Below are 19,659 nucleotides of genomic sequence, written 5' to 3'. Positions count from 1 at the left end.
TGCTGAACAAGCTTGCATTGACGGGATGCGTAAATTTAAGCAACTTCCGAGGGAAGAATCTTCCCAGCAGCTGTACTGGTCACAGGGAAGTCCTGCATTCTTCCATGTTGCCAGGCTCTGTCTTAAATTCCCTCACCTCAGCAGAAAGACACTGAACCTCTCCAGTCCCTTCCCCACAAAGCTCAGACTGCCCCTGTTGCATGTTGAGCTCCCCTCTGCTCCAGCTTGCCTTTCCTCCTTGGACAATGGTTTAGATCCACAGCGCCCCCAGAGACTCTTGTTCAGAGGTGGGGCTTTGTGGAAGGTACTGGATCATGGGGGCCCGATAGCCAACTGCTGTTAGGAGATGGGGCCTGGTTGGAGGTGGATCGCTGAGGATGTGGCCTAGAAGGTTGTATCTTCTTCCCTGGCCCCTCCCTTCTCTCTCTGCTTCCTGGTTACCATGACCTGAGCATCTCTTCTCCTCCCAGACCTTTCCACCATCCTCCTTCTGCATGGAGCTCGCCGAATGTGGACTGGAACTCATGAAACTGTGAGCCCAAATAACCTCCCCTCGAAGTGAGGGGTATTGGGTATTGCATCCCAACAACAGGAAGGTGTCTAAGAACCCCACACAGTCCCTTGGGTGGTTCCCACCCCCTGTGGAAGGTCTTTCCCCCTCTCTCCAGCTTAGCAGTTCTTGGATTTCATGGTTCACATTACCATTTTGAGGCTACTGCATGTTCATCAGAGTGACCTTCCAGGAAAAAGCCTTGGCCCCAGAAACTGGACTTTAGGGTAAGACGGTACCACATTCGGATCAATCTCTGCATCTTCTAAGCCACAAGAGCTTGGCCAAGTCACTTAATCCATTTCTTTAGTTATTTAATACACAGCATAGTTTATTCTGTGTTGATTACTTATAATCATTAGCATCACTATGATGATCTTTTAGATCAGGATGAAGTAGGCACTGGACAGTGTTGGGAGTCCTTGCTACCATAATTTCTACCCAGAATTCCTGGGGCTACCTTGGGTGGGGGAGTGGCCTCAAGTTTCTCTCTCCTGCTCCCAACACTATCTTCCCTGGCCTTCAAAAAGACAGGGCCTACGAAGTTTTCTTTTTTGATTGGACCACAAAAGCATGTTGTCCTCATTTATTAGTGGTTGGAATCCCTAGCCTCCTGAAATAGGATTTCTGCCATTTCCCTTCCCCATCTGTCAAAAGACTATCCTGAAAGATTGAGAAAGAGCACAAGGAAATTGGGCTGGCAAATCACATCCCAAAGTGGGCTGTGTTAATGGGTGTCTTAGTTATTTTCCTCATTGTTGAGAAAAAATGCCTGAGTTAAAGAAAAAAATATTTATTTTAGCTCACAGTTTGTAGAGGGTTCAGTCCATAGTTGGCGGGCCCCAAGGACAGCATGGTGGAGGTGTGTGGCAGAGGAGAAACAGTCCACAGCATGGTAGACAGGATGCAGTGAGACTTCTTTCTTTCCATTTTTATTCTGTTGAGTCTACAGTCCTATTGATTTGTGCCTCCCACACCCAGGGTGTGTCTTCCTTCTTCAGAAAATCAATTACCCACACCCAGAACTATGCTAAACTAATCGGTGAATTAACCCATGCCCCCAAATCCCTCCTTTGAGCACATGAGGCTTTGAGGGGGGACATCACAATATGAGCTCTAACAATTGGAGGCCACACTTGATGGAGACAAGGCCCTACATGGCTTTAATCACATGGCGGTCACTGCTAGACTGCTTGCCAATGTCTGGCTTCTAGTACCAAGACTGGTTTCCTGCCATCCTCTCCCCAGGTAGGTGCCTGTGACTCTGGCTTGGGAAGCAGCTCTGGTCCCTCCCTGAAATGGGCCATCTGTGCTGCTCACCTGGAAGAGATGAGACAGAGTCAGGGGGCAGTGCTCCATCACTAGGACTGCACCCAATCTACGTCCATCTACAGCCACCTCTCCTGGCTTTATCCTTGCCAGGCATCTGGTTCACAGGGAGACCGGACAGATGCTCAAGTTCCCAGATCCTGAAAGTGTGGTGCTTCCAACTGGCTCAAAAAAATTGAAACTTCTTGGGTGGAAAATTACCAGCAGCTCCATCAGCAATGAAGCAAATGAGAAGAGACTGCCTCAGAGGTTTAGGTGTCATTGCATGGTGTCTACAGGAGCAGGTGGCTGTCAGGAGGGTCCATCAGGAGACGCTCGCGGGCAATATCAGGAGTGAGGCGGGGTACAGGCTAACATGCACAAGGGGTGGGTCTGTTTTACACATGAACTCGGAGGCCTAACATGTGCAAAGTAAGTTGCTGCTAATCCAGATCATAGAACCACAAAAGGTGAGACCTGGAAGGTGCCTTGGCCCTCATTTGGTCCAAATGCATTCTATAAATGTGGAAACTGAGGCCCACAGGCAAACGACTCACTCAGGGCCACGGGGATGGTAGGATGGGCCAGGAAGTCCTAGGCTCCCCTCATGCTGCTCTGGCTGCAAGGCAACTTGGTGCACTCAAGCCAGGGGAGGTGTAGAAGGCCATGGGAGGAAACCTGGATGTGGCAAACACGAGCCCTTCCTCCTGTGTCCATCGGCAGCCATCGGGGAAACACAGACTCTATACTGGTTGGCTCTGTGGCCTAAAACCCACTCATCATATTTTCTTATGAAAATAAAAATCCTGATTATCATTAAAATATTCATATAAATACTATAAAATAAGGAATTACATGCACAGACTTAGCAGAGACATTTCCTGGCTTTATGGACCATTTATCCTATTTAAGAAGCTTCAGTTGATCCCACGTGCCCTGGCTAATTTCCCAGTGATTTAAAATGCAGGCCCCAGCCCTTGCTGAATGCCAGGCTCCTAGGAGTCCCATTGTCCCTGCCTGCCACCTGGGGCTAAGGGACACCACTGGTGCTGCATCACCTTCAGAGATGGGAGCATCAGGAGCACGCAAAGAAACAGGAATCGCAAACACCCACCCCCTCCTCATCAGGAATGATGTTTAACTCTCTCTAGGCCTCCGTCAATCCTTGCATCCCTAGTGGTGTGTGGTGCCTTTGACCCAGTGCTTGGGCAAGACCATCGAGTCCCACACACAGCACTCTCTCCTAGCAATGCTGCTTGCTCCTAGGTGTGTGACCTTTGAGAAACTTGCATAGGAATGTTCATAACAGTGTTTCCTGTAAGAGAAAGAAGAATGAAGGAAGACAGAAAGCTAGAGAGAGAAAAGGAAAAAAGGAAGGACAAAGAAGGGCTGTGGTCTATCTGTGCATGGAGTACTATGTAGCAGCAAAAGAGAAATGAACTAGAACTATATTTGTCTAAGACTTGAACTGATTTGTGTGTACAGCTGAAGCTCAGAATTTTACTTTTGAGCAAAATAGTGTGATATAATTTAAATAAAGCTTTAAAGCACCCACAAAAAATAGTAGCTCTGTTCCTCAGAGTTTATATGTACTGCTTAGGATGAAAACCCAGAGTCAGGTCCCTGACTCTGGACACTGGTCCCTGGAGTAAAGGGTACAGAGGGGACTGAGCGGCAGCTGTCAAGGGTCATTAGCCCTAGCAGTGCTCATGAGTGCTTACTACAAGGTGTTTTCCCCCCTGCATTTTAGATGTCCAAAATATCAAGTGAGAGGAAAAAACAAAACAAAATAGAGAAACACCAAGCCTCCGACCCTTTGGAAATAATTTATTTATCACTGCAATGGTTTTGCTCCGAAGTGTGACACGGAATACACAACCACAATGTCTCATGCCTCTTTTTTTGTGCTTCAGTTCGTGATGGCAAAACACACATACACACACACACACACACACACACACACACACACACACACACACAGAGCAATTAACAACAGGAAACAGCAAAGGCAGCAGCAAATCATATGGACTAGGTCTCTTTTCCCTGTCCTCACCTTGTATTTTTGGCTTAGGCTACATCCACCTTTCACCCAGGACTCCTTTCCACCCAGCAGGAAATGGTCCCGAAGAACAGCACTCCCGTTCCCCCACTCCCTCTGCCCAGCTTCAGTTAGGGTGGTTTGTCCCCCAACCCAGACCAAGAGTCACATCTGAAACGGAAGGGACAGACACCTGCAAAGTCTTGAGGAACAGGCACTCAACAAGTACAGACTGACTTGGCTCAAGAAGTGAAGTCACCAGTCCACGAAGGTGGCCTCTTAATTCTCCAAGCCCATGGCTGTCTTAAGAGAGAACCAGGTCCCCTGCCGGGTGACAGCCCAGCCTGAAACGGTCTCTTTGTTTTCACCTCTGCTTCACACCTTTCTCAGAAAATGCTTCCCTGCATAGAACAAGGTGTCCCTTTCAGAAATGATCAAATGTGTTCATACAGGCTTCACCGCTCTAATGCAGAGGTACATTGCAAGTGTGTCTCATGCAAGGTAAATTGAGGCAATTTTACTGAAATTATTTGATTTGGCTTTGGCAGTCTGACTTCTCTGGGTAATTTCAAATTCACCAGAATAGAGTTTGGGTGGGAAAGTATGGCAATTTATATTCTCTTTTTTTTGTTAAATCCATTTGCAGGGAGAGTTTTGACTGTGGTTGAGTGAACGCTAATACTCAATGTCAAGCATTTCCAGGCCAACTGTTATTCCGGTACTGGGGATTGAACTCGGGTCCTTGCACTTGTGAGGCAGGTGGCAGAACCACTGAGCTAAATCCCCAGCCCTCCAGGCCAACTGTTAGGTGACTGATGACTGCCATTGTTGACTCAGCCAGGGCTCTCCTGGTTCTGCCATGTGCCGTGCGTGTCCTTTTCTGGCGAGACCCCATCTACTCTTTCTTTGTGTATTCAGCCAGCCCTGATGGAGCCCCACGAAACAGCTTTATCCTAGGCATTTGGAAGCCACCAGTGAACATTCAGACGAGGCCCCTGCAGCGTGCATGCCATTTCTGTGCTTCTCTGGCAAGCGGGGCCACAGTGGCACCTAAGATGTCTTGTTGCAGTGTGATGTAACCCCTACCAGGGGCAGCCTTTAGTTTGCATCCTGGAAAACTAAGCCTTTGCTATCTAAAGAAACGAATGGGTTGACTTTGGGTGGCCTTGATGCTCTGGACCAGGGCCCCTGCCCAGCATGCCTCAAATGTTCTTTGGTGGAACTATGAGTGGTGCTTTGATTTATGGGAAAGTAGGACTCATGTTGCTCGATTTTTAAGTTTAGAAACCAAACTTTTCTAGGGTAGCACATGTTAGAGAAGAGGGTGCTAGCCAGCTTTCAGGTTACATGAGGAATATTAGGTTCTGTTTTTGCCATGCCAACTGAAAAGAAGAGACCCCCCCACCAGGGCAGAGAGGGTGAACTCAGAAACACGTTTTAGGAAACCCAAGGCAATGCTGTACCTTTGAAAAAACATTTGGCACAAGGGCTGGTCAATCTGAAAGATCAAGGTTTCCAATCAGCCGAAAAACTTGCCCATTAAAGAGGGATTAATAATTTTTTCTTTTTCCACAGAGTGGTAGTTAAAGTTATTTCTAGTGCTTTCCCATTTCTGTATAGAAAGCACAGATAAGGACAAAAGAGTATGCAAGCCCTGCTCGGGGAGAGGCCAAGAATGACTGGATCTAAAAAGAATGGTGCTAAGATTCTGCCTTCCATCAGGGAATGGGGCTGACTTTGGAGGGCCCAGAGTTTGGCTATTACTAGAAAGAAATTCAGGGCTGGGGATTTTTAGCTCAGTGGTGCTACCGTCTGCCTCACAAGCACAAGTTCCTGAGTTCAATTCCCGGTACCAACAAAACAAAACAGGACATTCAAAAGCAGAATCCATGGCTCTGGAAATATTTGAATAGAGCTGCCAGTTTCTAGGCCTTCTCAGCTGCCAACCCAAAGTGAAAGACTGTAACCTCGCCTAAAGGTGACCTGCGAGTGGTCTCAGGGCCTGTTTTTCGCTGAGGAACACCTTCAGCTTTTGCACACTTGTGCACCTGCCATGTCACCCACACAGATAAGATCCCAGGATGTCAGCCCTGCTTCTTGGACGGCCACACCAAGCTTGTGGAGGGCAGCAGAATCCGGCAACCCGATTCCTGGTGAGTAATATGGCCCCCTCCGGGTAGATTTCTTCACAATCGGGACATTCATTTGGGAATAACAAGACAGAAAGTAAAACTCTAACGGCTGGTTATTTACTGGTTAAAGTGATAAGGACCCCAAAGCCCAGGGAGGGAGGCCTGTCTGCAAAAGACTTCACTTCCTCGCATAGTTGCCTTTCCGCTCTATGCTCCTGCAGCCAGATGGAGTAGATCAAGTTCATAATTAACTTCCTCCAGAAGTGGCTGGATTCAGAGAAGGGATGAATCTGAAGCACAGAGTCACTCTGGTAATGCTGGTAGACGTGACAACTAATGCTCAGAATCCAGCCCGATGACAGGGGATCCACGTATACTTTGTGGGAGAAGGTCTCCCCAAGCACAATATAAGCTGATTTCAAGTAAAACAAGAAAAGTCCTTCAATAAAAATCACAAAATGCAGTCCAAGAGCAGGACTCGGAAAAAGCACACATTTCAACATTAAGAATTAAATTAAAAACAAAGGCTTCAAGATCACAGGGAGGGTTGAGGTGCCCAGGGTTGGGGCGCACTGCCTCCAGGTGCTGGGGCCCCATGGAGGACGGAGGCTGAAAACCCACATGGAATGTTATAGATGGGACCTCTCCACGTCCTCCCAACTCTACCTTGGAATCTCTCACTGCTTGTAAGGTTGGAGGTCCAGGATTGGCCCGGATATCTGAGCCGGAACTCATCGGCGGCCCAGGACTGTGAGTCTCTACACACTCACGTCCGACAGCTGCTTGGCGGGGGCTTGGTTTCATCCCACCCAGACCATCTCCAATTCTCTGAGTCGATCCAGGATCATTTCACTTCCGTCATCCTTGTTGAAATACTTATTTCTAGGAAGCCAACTTCTTTGCATCTGCAATTCCCTGAATTAAGCTCCCTCTGCCTCTGGCCTCCTGCACCTGCAAGTCCTGCGCAGGATTGTCTGATAGATGCTTCTTTCCACCACACAGAGGAGCAAGGTGCGCTCGTTGCTGTGACCCGATGTCCGGGTCCCACACTTCTCTTTTAGGGACGGGAGTGAGGTGAGAGAGGAGGCACGGGGTACCGGCCTGTCTCTGCCTTCCGGGGGTCAGAATGAGGATGGGCACAGAGGAGGTTACACGGGACAGCTGGGGCTGGAGGAGGGTGCTGTGACCCCTAAAGGGGGCCGGCTACTGGCGCAGCTGGTGCCACATGGCAATCTGTCGGCGTGGGTTTTTGAGCATCTCCTCCCAGTGGCTGCGCTCCGAGCCGGAAGTGTGCAGGCCCAGGCTGCAGTGGCCCAGGGCGCAGCTCTGCCCCACCTCATCCTGGCTCAGCACCTCCAGCTCGACGCTGGAGGCCCGCAGCAGGTCGTCAGGCAGCTCGAACATGATCATCTCGTTCCATACAGGGTTGATCTTGTGCTTGGCCCGTTTCGTCTGCTTCTTCTTCAGCTTCTGAGCCTGGTGCTTCAAGGTCACCTTGACCGAGACATCTGGGCAGGGGCAGAAGAAAGAGATGGAGAGAAAGAAAGGCCAAGTGAGCTTCTGGTGTTGGATGGGCTGTGTTTATTCAATATTTATGTATTAAGTGCCTATTTGATGGCAGGCATCGGACTAGACACGGGTACCCAATGGAAGGCGCTGCCTCTGCAGAACTTACAGTAAGGGAATTGGACAACCCTGGCCAAGCGACCTTTCTACAAAACACTTGGGACCAGAAGTGTTTCCAGCTTGGGATTTTTAGAAGTAACTTCGTGCACACACAACCACATTTCCTGGTGTGAAATTTTCCACTTGTGCTCAACAAAGTTTCAGGATTTGGGACATGGGATTTTTGGATGAGGGCTGTTTAGCCTGTAATTTAACACTCCAGGCTGGTGGTGGGGTGGTCCACACGGGGGCAGGTTTGTGCCACCAGGGATCATTGTCACCTTGAGCCCAGGTGATGGGTGACTTCGTAGGCCCAGATCAAACAAGCCCAGCACAATGACTCAGATACCCTGTGCCTGGATTTTCAACTCAGACCAGAAAAACAAGCCATCCACAGCTCCCCCGCTTGATCTCTGCCCAGCCCTTTCTGTGAATTAAGACCTCTTTGTTGGCTGGTTCCACTCATCTCCTTTGTACTTTCTGTAACCGGGGTCACATGGAGGGTGAAGGCCCTCCTCCCGGGGCTGGGCCAGCACCGCTACTGCCCCCCCACACTGAAAACCCCACACGCAGCCCACCAGAGGGGTTTTCTTCCTAACTTAGCACTCGATCACTTTTCCATTAGTCAAGGTTCCCCAAGCTAATGGGAAAATAATTGTCACTTCGTACTTATTGCTATAATTATCACCCCTGGGTGGTTAGTTTGTTATTTCAGCAGAGATATTCAAGAGACAAAGTGCTACACAGTAATTGTCCCTAACGGAGCTTTAAAGGAGGAAAAAAAAAAATAAGAGCAAAAAGCAGAGAATTGAATGACGAGGATGAAGAACAACTCAGACCTTTGGCTTGGGAATCTGCCAACAAGAGTAGCCCTTCTGATTTTATTTGCCCACAACTTTTTGCTTAAAGATTCTGTACACAGTGGCATTGCTTTGTTTGTACCCTGCTGCTAACACAGATGTGTTTATCTCCTGCTATGAGCACTTGGACCCCACCCCAGGATCATCCGGCTAAACCAGCTGCCTTCCTACTAAGGTACGAGAGCCTGCTTCGATCTCAAGACTTGGTCCTGTGCCGGCGTGCCCAGAAGGAAACACCAAAATGTCCAGAGCGTTGAAAGGAGGCTCACACGGATAAATGGGGCACAGACGCCCCGCGCCTCCGCCCCGCACCCACACGCCTTCTGTGTCGGCCACATTCAGCTGATGTGGGGGTAGCGGTCGGCCAAGGCTGAGAACAGAGAGGAGACTGGGGAAGCTGGGGGAGTGCACTGGAGGCGAGAGGAGACAGGAGGAAGAGAACCAGGGATTCCTCGCAGGGGCACCTGCCCAGAGGTCTGGGTCTGGGTTTCCCTGGAGCGCAGGACTCCTCACCACGTCTAGGGCCTGACCCTTGGCTTCCTGGATCCGTGTTAATGAAGGCTGACTGCCGTCGCAGTGGTCCTCCGAGGCAGGAAGCCCAGGGAGCACCTCAGGGCCCCTGGAGGTGGGGGAGGGGGGCGTGTGTGGCAGGAACGGATGGAGGTGAACTCAAAGGAGAGAGTGCGGCCTTCAGATTGGGCTGTGACCTTGGGCGGAGGGCACAGCTGAGAGCTACTCTCTGCTCTTGCCACCTCCCTTGCACACGCGCCCGTGGTCTGGCCGTGCTCACCCTTGCCCAGGAGCTCCTTGGACTGGTTGGAGTGGAGGTTCTTGGCTTTGATCAGCACCACCAGGAGGCGGTTGGCAGCTGGGAGGTAGCTGATGGACAGGAGGACCTCGCCAGTTCCTGCAGACGGCTCCTGAAACAGAAGGGCACACGCGGGCAGGGGTCACACTGGGGTGTCACTCAGCCTGGGGTAGCACGGGGCTTGCACCCAGGAGTCGTGCCCCCAGCCTGGTTTCTCAGTGCTGCAGAGGGGAGAGACACGAGAAGTGTTAACGGGGCTGGCTGTCCAGGGAGTTTGCTTCCTGCCACCAAATGTGATTCTCTGGGTGAAATGCATTCAGATCCAACGTACTAGGGGTGATCAAAACTTTGGTGAGAATTCAAATCAAAAAAGTTCATTGTACTAAAAGGCACTGAAAGCCATGAATCATCCCCCGCCCATCCTCCCCCTGGCTTTGAACCCGCTCCTCCCGTCAGCCTTGCCACTTTCTGAAGCTGCTCTAGAGTCTTCTTTCCTGTCTCTCGTGAGATGTGATAAAAAATACAGTGACTGCTGTGCCAGGTGCCACCTAACAGAAAGTCTTCCTTATAAAAACATCACGGTGTGTCCCCTCCGCCTCCTTCACCGGCTCTGGTACCATGGGACTTCTGGCTCCTCTCCACAGTCAAAATGACCAGGAAAAGTAGACATTTTGAATGAATTCAGGACATTAAGGCAGCCACGGCATTTACGTTAGTAGTCAGGGCAGACGACATGCACAAAAAAGGACTTCCAGAACTGCTGCAGAAATTGGTAGGATTAATGGGACAATAATAATGGTGGGAATAGTGGGAATCAAAGAGTATTTTGAGGGAGATGAATGGTAATGTGTCTTTCATTGTAATAAGTTTTTATTTTTCAGTCACAAAACAAGGCGATGGCACTGAAGATGTATCAGGGGCAGAAATCTGAGATCTCCTCCACCTTTGCTCCTGCCCCATCCCTAGCCTCCTGGGGTTACTCTGCAAAACTCTAGGGATCCAGGGAACAAAGTTTGGGACTCACTGTGCTGACTCACTGTGCCATCAGATTCTTGAACCAGTGGAGAGTTGTAATTCTGTTTTTCTGGTTTGTTTGTTCTAAAAGCCAATTTGCCCCGGACCGACAGAGTCAACAAAATGCTATAATAATGCTGAGCTGAGCAGGCTTGCTTGGTCAACAGAGGCCAAAGTCAACAAAACACTCCGAGCACAGGATAGGAGAAAGTAGCTCGGAGACGAAGCGTCTCCAGGAAGCACCAAGACACATGCGTGCCCTGTGTACTTCACAGAGCGTCTCCACCGACAAGCCTAGAAATCTGTCAAGGAACCAGAAAACAAACAAACGAGCAAACAAAACCATGACCAGTAACTTCTCCCAGGAAGTGTGGGTCCGGTGGCCATCCAAGCTCGGGGGAGGCCTGTCAGGGAGGAGCACGGGCCAGGGGATTCTCCAGAGAAGGCAGTTGTCCTCTCACAGCCCCCAGGGGGAAGACGCCGCCCCCCTGGCTGGCTGCACTGACGGGGAGCAAGGCATGTGAACGGCCTGGAAAGCCGGTCCTGCTTGATGTCACAGCTTTCATTCTGCTCCCTTCTCTGCAGCTCTGCCCTTCTTTCTGTGCTGTGCCATGGAGGGGCGGCAGGGAGCTCCCCCAGCCCCTGCCACCCCTTGTTAGTGGCCCAGGGTGCTCCGCTCCCTTCCATCACACTCAGTATGGGCACTCAGTATGTGCTCTCGTCTGCTCATCTCCACCAGGGCTGTGAGTTGGGCAGGGCAGGCGCTTGGCATTCCCAGCACAGGGCCCGGCCGGAAGTGGGTGAACGGCAGCACCACGACCCGCTTTAGGATGCGCCTCCTGTGTGACCCTGAGCAAGCCAATTCACTGCTCTAAGTGTCGGTTCCTTCGGCAGAAAAAAGAGGGTCTCAGCCACGCGGCAGACACACACACAGCACCTACTGGGCTTTAGATGCTGCAATTAAGGCGCTGAGCAAAACACAATCTCCAGGGAGTTTGCAGTCACATGGGGAGGGGGTGACACACAGGACTGCACGAGTAACGTCAAGCTGCATTCAATGGTATAGGAAATAAAAATAGCAGAGATCATAAGAGAAAATGCATTTAGCAAGACCCCATGGAAGGCCATAAATTATAATTCAAATGACAGCTGTCAAAATTCCAGTGATTATTAATAGCCCAGAGCAAGCCCTCCATAATGCTTAGGGCACAGACCCCAGAGCTGGCCTGTCTGGGCCTGAGTTCTAGTCCACTACACCTCAGCCTTGGTTCACATTTTCCCTGAAGGAAAAATGTCTCCAACTTGATGCCAGTGACTCTGTCAGCCACAAGTGACTCCTCTACAAAGAGCTGGTTCAGGGGCCTCAAGGAACCTTGAGGACATCATACATGATAGTCACTGCTGCTTATTGAACATTTACTCTGTGCTCAATGCAGTTACACGATCTCTCCCGGGGCTGTAAATTCTCTATGCATCCCAGCTCCTGGCACACAGTAAGCACCAGACGAATGTACCAAAACCCCTTTCGAAGGTGAGACATCCCATTTCACCTTGACAGTGACCCTCAGAGGGTGCTGACCTTGTGCCCTCCCAGACACAAGCATCGGCACTGGAACAGGAGGGGGAAATCTTGTCCGAAAGGGAAGCCTGAGTCTGAAATCAACAGCCTCTGGCTTCCCGCGTGGAGGTGCCCAGCCCCTCACTGCACAGAGAAGGAACGGAGGCCAGGGACACGTGCCAGGCACCCAGCAGGGTGGCAGCAGAGCTGGGATAGGCACCGCCTCCTGACTCAAGGTCATGTGGCGGGGTCCATGGTTGGCTCTGGCTCTAGCCATGGGGTGACTTCTGCAGCCTTCTGCTCTCCCAGCCCCGGGAGGGTCCCCCGCCTGCGGGCCCTGTGGGGCTCTGGACATCCCTGCCCTCTGCACCTGAGCACAGCGCGCTGGCATCTGCCCCCTCGGCATCCTGGCTCTTCAGATGCCTCCTTCCTCACCCCCTTTCTCTGGCTCTCAATGAATCACTCCAGGCTGCCCTCAGAGAGAGTCTTGTGTCGCGGGCCCTGCTGACGCACAAGCCACTTTTGGCTGAGTGTCTTCCGCTAGAACTGGGGCACTGCCGCTGCCTCTGTTAACCCCTTCCAGCCCAGAGAAGCCAACACCTGGCCCCACTGCAGGCTCCCCTGGCCAGGGTTAAGCCAGCCCCTGCCCTCTAGCCAGCCAGAGGCTCCCTGGTGGGCAGGGGGGCTCTCTCTGCCTCCCATTCCCAAGGGAAAGGGATGTTGGGGATGCCTGCCGAGGGCTGAGTACTGGCAGGGGTGGCAGTGAAGATGGGGCTGTGTCCCCAGGAGCCTGAGGGATTTGTGATGGACGGATGGATGTTGCTCTTCTATGAGACGGATCAAAGCCGGGGAGGTGGCTGAGACAGGTCAGTGGGATTTCAGCCCTTTCAGGCTTGTAGCAAAGCCTCAGAGCTCAGCAAGGCAGGGAGGAGGGGCTCCGCATCTCTGGAGAAAGCGGGCCCTCCTGTGTCTGGCTTCTTCCAGAGCAGCCGTCCGTGTTCCACACAAGCCCCGAATCACACACTAATTACAGAGCGTGCTGTGGAACCGTGCCGCAGTGGCTGTGATTATTCTATCAATTTTCCAGGCCTAGGAAAGTGGAGAAAATGTGGCAAGGAAGAAATGCTGGCAAAGAGAGAGCAGGTGGGGAGTGGAACGGATCTCCTCTCTCCTGTGCTCCAGGAACCCACTGGGAAAGGCGCCTGCGGGTTGTGCCTCTTGCTTGTGGGGCAGGGATGACACAGCGGGTTTAGAGTGGAGTGAGTGGGCCTCAAGCTGGGCTCTCAGCGCCCGGCCAGTGACCTGTGCAAGTTCCCCGGCAACAGTGAGCGTCAGATCACAAGCAGGACCATCACGGTGTCTCCCTCACTGCAGGATGTGGGAAGTAGCTGGAAGAACTCCGGTAAAGTCCTAAGGATTGTTGCTGCTACATGGGGAACACTCAGAAATAGCGCCCCGAGCCAGCAGTGGTGGAATCCCAGCACTCTGGGAGGCTGAGGCAGGGGGGTCACAAGTTCAAGACCAGCTTGGGCAATTTACTGAGATGCTGCCTCAAAAATTACAAAATAAATTAGAAAAGGCTGGGGATGTAGCTCAGTGTGACAGTTTGGGTTCAATCTCTAGTACTGTAAAAGAAAGAAAAGAAGGAAGGAAGGAAGGAAGCCAAGCACCTGATGAGCATTCCGACTACTATAGCACAAAGGCCCCAACAATCTAGAAAGGGCCAGACAGAAAATACATACAGCGCTGTGGGCCATGCAGTCTCTGGACAATGGTGACAGACCAGTCCCCACATGTTCCCTGCAGGTACCACAGTGGCGGGTGCTTGGAGCGGCCCTGAGCCAGGACCTAGTGACCCACACCATCCCCAGCCCGCCCTTCTCTGGACCATTGACCACTGTGGCCTGCATGGAGCCACTCTCTGAGGAATGCCTTGGGTCCTGGCTGGAACCCTGTCACTCTGTCACCTCAGTACAGCAGAGGTGAGAAGTCATCTGGGGACTCATCCTCAGCCTGGTGGGTCCTTTAGAGCCACCTTGTACCAGACCTTCCAGAACTTTCTCTCACAGCACTTGGGCTCCACCCACAGGACCCCACGTCAGAGGCTATGGTCACTGCCATCTGTCGGCATGGCTTATCCCTTTGCCTGCGCTTTCTGTTCCTCTACCTGCAGTGCCTGGCACATAGTAGGTGCGCACAGAGTATGACTAGAATTCAACAGGAATGCTAGCTTGCTGTGGTGACACATACTTGTGATCCCAGCACTAAGGCTGGGACAGGTGGGTCACCATGAGTTCAAGGCCAGCCTAACCTACATAGAGTTCAAGACCAGCCCTAACTTTATAGCAAGACCCTGTATCAAAAGGAAAAAAAAAAAGGTGGATGGCACTGCTGTTGCATGAGAGCCAGTGCACACTACGAAGCTTTCCATGAAGATGGCAGGGCGGGTCTGTGGACTCCAGGCATCCTGAGCTCTGGGCCACAGTTCTGCTCCAGTCCTGGCCTTGCCTGAGCTCCCCCGCCAACCTCTCACCCCAGCCTGAAGGTCTCCCGATGTGTTCTGTCCCCTGTGACCCAGGTTTCCTCCCCAACCCTCCATGGACAGGCTTGTCCCTGTCCCCACGAGATGGACAGGATGCACCCTACCTTCACTGAAGTCTTCAGCTCGCCCCACTGGGCGGCCCCCAGGGGCACAGACACCCCATCCAGGGCCAGGTGGAGCTCCCCGGCCACACTATGGCGGGAGAATCGGTCACAGGTCCTGAGGGTGAGTGTCAGGGTAGCAGTGGGCAGCTCCTCCTCCGCCAGGGGCAACACCAGGCCCTCCTCCCAGGCCGTGTGCAGCTGCCGCCTCTTCAGAGCCGTCTGAGCTTCCACGGACCCTGTGCTGATGGCCACGCTGCCCTGCACGTAGCAGTCACAGCCTCCGTTGTGGTCACTGGTCAGAGCTGTGGGCAAGGACAAGCAACATAGACCGGGGACTTCCCAAGGACTGGGAGGGGGAAGCATGTTCCTAAGGAGCCAGCTTAATGGGCTTGGCCTCGGGCATCTGCAGGACCCCAGGGCTGAGCACCCAGCACAGTCATGTCTCTGACGGCAAGACAGAAACAGGAGCTCGTGGAGGAGTTGGGGTCAGTACAGCTCACAGAGGATCCAGGGTCAGCACACTGGGTCTTCCCTGAAGAGCAGTGACCAGAATCAGCACTTCTCTGAGCCCTTCTGACATCAGGAATCTGAGATCTCCCCAAGGCCCAGGGGCCCCGATCCCTTTTGTTAAGGTTGCTACTCATGATGTGATTTATTCATTCTGCAAGTTAAATATTTACCCCTTGGGATTGACTCATCAGGCTGCTCCCTCATATTTCCTGTTTTCCATTCAGAAACCCAGGGTCTTAATGCGTCACTATGTGCAATGTATCAGCCAGCTTCCTGTCACTATAACAAACACCCGAGACAGGACAGTTTATACAAAGGAAAGGTCTGCTTTGCTTCACAGTTTTGGAGGTTCTATACATGGTCAGTTGTCATTGTTTCTGGTCCTTGGTGAGGCAGCACATCACGGCCAGTGAGCAAACAGGAGCAGGAGGAAGGGATTTGGGTCCTGCTGTCCCCTTGATGTTCTAGACAGCTTACACTGGGCCTTCTTCTCCCATTACTGCCACTCAGGTAAGCTGCCCTTTGCCACCCGGGCCTCTGGTGGACATTTAAGATAAAATCCTAGCATTCACTCACCTTTGTGTCTGCCCCCCTCAAGAAGGCCGCTTTATATTCTTGAATCGCGGTGTTTTTAATGAGTCACAGTACAGATTTAAACAGAATTCCCCACTGTGGTGCTCTGATGACCAGCTCCTCAGTGAGAATTTGGGAAGTGGGAAGTGACATTTCTCAGGAAGAGAAGCTGAAGAACTAAGGCCACTGTCCTGACAGAACTAACTTCCTACTGAGCATCAAGGGGCTGCCCTGTCCTGGCTCTGTCAACAGCTAGTTGGGATGATCTTGGACCAGTCGCAGAAGTTGCTAGACTTTGAGTTTCTAATTGTGAAATGGGACTATCACAAAGACTAAATATAATAAAATATATCACAGTACCTAAAAATTTTAAAAGGCAATAAAAAGGAAAAGAAGAAGGAGAAAAAGAAGGAGAAGAAGAAGAGGAAGGAGAAAAGGAAAGAAAATCTGAAGATAGGGATGTAGTTCAGTGGTAAAGTGATACCTAGTTTGTGCGAGATCCTGGGTTCAATCTCCTGTGCCACAAACAAAAAAAAAAAAATACTGTCATAGTTTGGATTCTTAGTATCCCCCAAAGGCCCTGTGCTGAAGGCTTGGTCTCCAGCTGATGGTTCTGATGGTCAGAGGTGGGACCTTTAAGAGGTGGGGCATAGAGGGAGGAGGTTGGGCCACTGTGGGTGTGGCCTTGAGTGGAACGCTGGGACACTGGCCTCTTTCTTTCTTTGCTTCCTGGCCACCCGGTAGTCACCGGGCCTCCCTCACTAAGCATTCCTGCCTCGATGTTCTTCCTTGGCAGAGGCTCAAAATTAAGAGGGCCAAGTGACTATGAGCCAAAATAAGTCTTTCCTCCTTTTAAGTTGATTTTCTCAGGCATTTTATCACACCAACAGAAAGCCCATCAACACAAAAACATAGGAAAATTTATCACAGAAGCCCGGTTTATTTGGCCTCACTTTTAACTGATTCCTTTGCAAAATCTTTAGCTTTTTTACTGATGGTAAAGGGCATTGTGAAGAGAGGGACAACAAGGACATCTTGACCCCTCAGAGAAATTGTCTGGTTCTCAGATTGCAAAAAATTTTCTGATCCTTCTAGAGACTCTCCTCCATGTGTAGCACAAACCCTATTCAATGTCAAGGGCACGTATGGCAGAGACCACTAGCTGTTCACACAAAAACTGGGGAGCCAACTAGGCCACAGTTCCCAGGCTCCTTTTATAGTGAGGTGTGGTCATGTGACTGGGCCTGGCCAATGGGATGTGAACAGAAAGTGATATAGACCATTTCTGGGTAAGGCTGTTGGGGAATGTTTGCATCCTCTTCTGGTTCTCATTCTATCTGCTACATACAGATTAGAAGAAGGCCCATTGGGATTACGGAGCCTCAGAGGGAGGAGTTGGTCCTTAAATCATGATTTGGAGAAAAGATGTCTGCCAACTAGGAACCCCTACTTTAGGTTGTCAGCAGAGGAAAGATCTATGTGCCCTTGGCTTAGGTCCTGCCTCCATGGCACCACTGGGGGACAAAGGCCCCCAGAAGCCAGCAGAAGTAACGCAAGGAAGAGCAGTACCTTCCAGGCGAGTCACAAAGAGTTCAGCCTTCTGCCGGTCATAGTCCAGGCAATAGTGGAGTCTGGGGGCCTGGTTCCAGCTGGCAGCCTTTTCTGGATTCCAGGTCTCCATGACGCAGACATCCTCCACCACACCTGTCAGAGAGGCGAAATGTCACTGCCACCATCACACCTTTCTCACCGCTGCCACCTAGGCCACAAAGCCAAATGCAAAGCTTCTGAAAGCCCTCAACGGTGGTCACACCAGAGCCACACCAGAGGTCATGAGCACGGCATGTGAAGGGACCATCATAGTCCAGTGGCCAAAACAGTAGTCCACCGGCTCCAGTGTCTGACACGAGCTGTTGTATAATAACTGTGACCTTGGACAAGGAACTTGACTTCTCTGAGCCTCAGAGTCCTCTGTAGAGTTCCTCTTTCCTGGAGTTACTGTGAACATTAAATGAAATAAGACAGAGGACATTCTTAATCCAGAGCCTGGCTCACAGAGAGCTTTTGGGAAAGAAAACTGTCACAGCTGTGTGATTCTGGTAACTACTGTAGGCAAACCATTCCCAGCCCAGCCCTAGCTCCTCCTCTGCCACCAAGCAGTATCCCCTGTGTCCAAGAGCAAACAGTTGGAGATACAAACATAAGAAAAGAATTAGAAGAAACCAGCAGCTGCTGCCGATGCCAGTTGAAGCAAAGTGGAATTTAATTTCCAGTGCTCAGGACCAATTCAGGGACTAGAAATGGAGGCGGCTATTAATTTCCAAAGTGGTTCATTATTAGGTCCTGCAAACAGTAAAAAATTTCCCCAGGGCTTCTAAGAAAGGGACCAGGAAGTGACCAATGTGTAAAGTGAGACACGTGTGTGCACAGGGCCCACTGAGCCTCCCAGACCATCCCGCAGATGACCGCAGCAGTGGTGGCCTTCGGAGGGGCTCAGTGGCACCCAGAGTTCTCAGCTGTTAGGCAGCCTCAGCCTTTGATGTCAGAACCAAGCTCACTTATCTAAGACTGTGTGTGTATGCATGTGTGTGTGTGCGCGTGTGTGGTACCGGGGAATGAACCTAGCACCTTTGTACTGAGCTACATCCTCAATCTTTTATTTTCTTTTTTGGGAGAGGGTCACTAAGTCACTACACTGCCCAGGGTTGATCTCGAACTTGTAATCTTTCTCCTGCCCCAGCCTCCCAGAAGACTGGGATCACAGGCCTGCCTGCACCATCGCACCTGGCTAAGAGGATCAGTTTGAAATTCATCAGATTCATTCATCTGTGCTGCAGGTGCCACAGAGGCACACACACACACATGTGCACGCTCCCATGCCAGCCTAGTCACTGGGCTTCCGGTCTGGGACCACATCTGCCTGGTGCGTCAGCCCGCGCCCCCCCCCCCGGTACTGTCTGCCTATGGGCATTGCCCTCTCCACACTGATGCTGACGGAAAGGAAAATCAAATAGTAACAGGAACTGTATGTTTTGATCATCTCCTTTGTGCTAGGCCCTGAGCTGAACACATATAGACATCATTTTATTCACACTTTCAACAACCCTAACAGGATGGTGATAATTCGACCCCATTTTGCGGATGAGACTGAGGCCCAGAGGGTTTAGCAGCATGACTGACGCTATGCAGCGAGTATATAAAAGGACAAAGAATGGAGCCCGTGACTGAGCCTGCAGCTTAATCACCATGTTTTGTCCATTCTCCATAGCTGCACGCACACCCACGACTTAAGAGGGTCTCCCCTTCAATAGTGCACGGCCAGGCCACACGCCGCATCGCAGTGACCCTGACGGCCCCCTCCGCACCCGCCCTCCAGGCAGAGGAGACGCCCTACCATTCTGGGGAAGGATGAACAGCTCCTCCGTGACCCGCCTCTTCAGGCGACTGTCACTCAGGGGCTGAGGGCTAGCGGGTGCAGCAGGCTCCTCCGTGGTCCCCAGTGTGTAGTCGGCGTAGTTGATGACCTCCGGAGCCGTCACGGCAGGCCTGGGGCCGTAGACATCTGGGAACTTGAGGAGGGCGCGGGGCTGAACAGGCTCCGTGGATTTCTTCACGTTGAACTGCAAACACAAACCAGCTCGCCAGGGGGCGTCCTGCCGCCCCACCAGTGGGCGCAGGTGGCTGACCTGACCTTTCACAGGAGGCAGGGAGAGGTGTGGCTCCCTCCTGCTCCTGAGAGGGAAGATAACACATCACTTCGGAGCCCACCAGGACGCAGTGCCACAAGCCACGCAGGGGCCCACGGCGGGCCATCCCTTCTCCTGGGCGGCCGTCCCTAGTCACCCTCCTCTGTGTCCCTTGCCTCTCTGCCCTCTCTTCTGTCTCTTATTCCTTCACTTCCTCCTTTCTCCACCCAGGGCTCAGACAGGCCAGTGGCTGCCACTATCCCCGGCACAAATCTAGATTTCTTGTGGTGGCCCAAAAAAGCTTGCCCAGC

At 51.6% G+C, this 19,659-nt stretch overlaps 1 protein-coding gene across 1 annotated transcript in view; it reads right to left on the bottom strand.

Moving 5' to 3' along the window:
* Positions 1–5,744: 5,744 nt before the first annotated feature.
* Positions 5,745–19,659, bottom strand: part of Syt13 (synaptotagmin 13) — a 33,108-nt gene continuing 19,193 nt past the window's right edge. Inside the window, exons 2-6 of the mRNA XM_010612495.3 lie at positions 19,057–19,282; positions 17,232–17,366; positions 14,580–14,881; positions 9,344–9,473; positions 5,745–7,536 (exon numbers count right to left, since the gene is read on the bottom strand). Of these exons, the coding sequence (XP_010610797.1) occupies positions 7,232–7,536; positions 9,344–9,473; positions 14,580–14,881; positions 17,232–17,366; positions 19,057–19,282 (1,098 nt within the window). The 3' untranslated portion in view covers positions 5,745–7,231. The remainder of the gene's footprint in view (positions 7,537–9,343; positions 9,474–14,579; positions 14,882–17,231; positions 17,367–19,056; positions 19,283–19,659) is intronic.

Source organism: Fukomys damarensis, unplaced genomic scaffold (genome assembly GCF_012274545.1).
Source record: "Fukomys damarensis isolate Sample0158 unplaced genomic scaffold, DMR_v1.0_HiC HiC_scaffold_27, whole genome shotgun sequence".
NCBI classification, from domain to species: Eukaryota; Metazoa; Chordata; class Mammalia; order Rodentia; family Bathyergidae; genus Fukomys; species Fukomys damarensis.
Note: the sequence above shows the minus strand (reverse complement) of the source record. Positions and strands in the feature narration are given on the sequence as shown.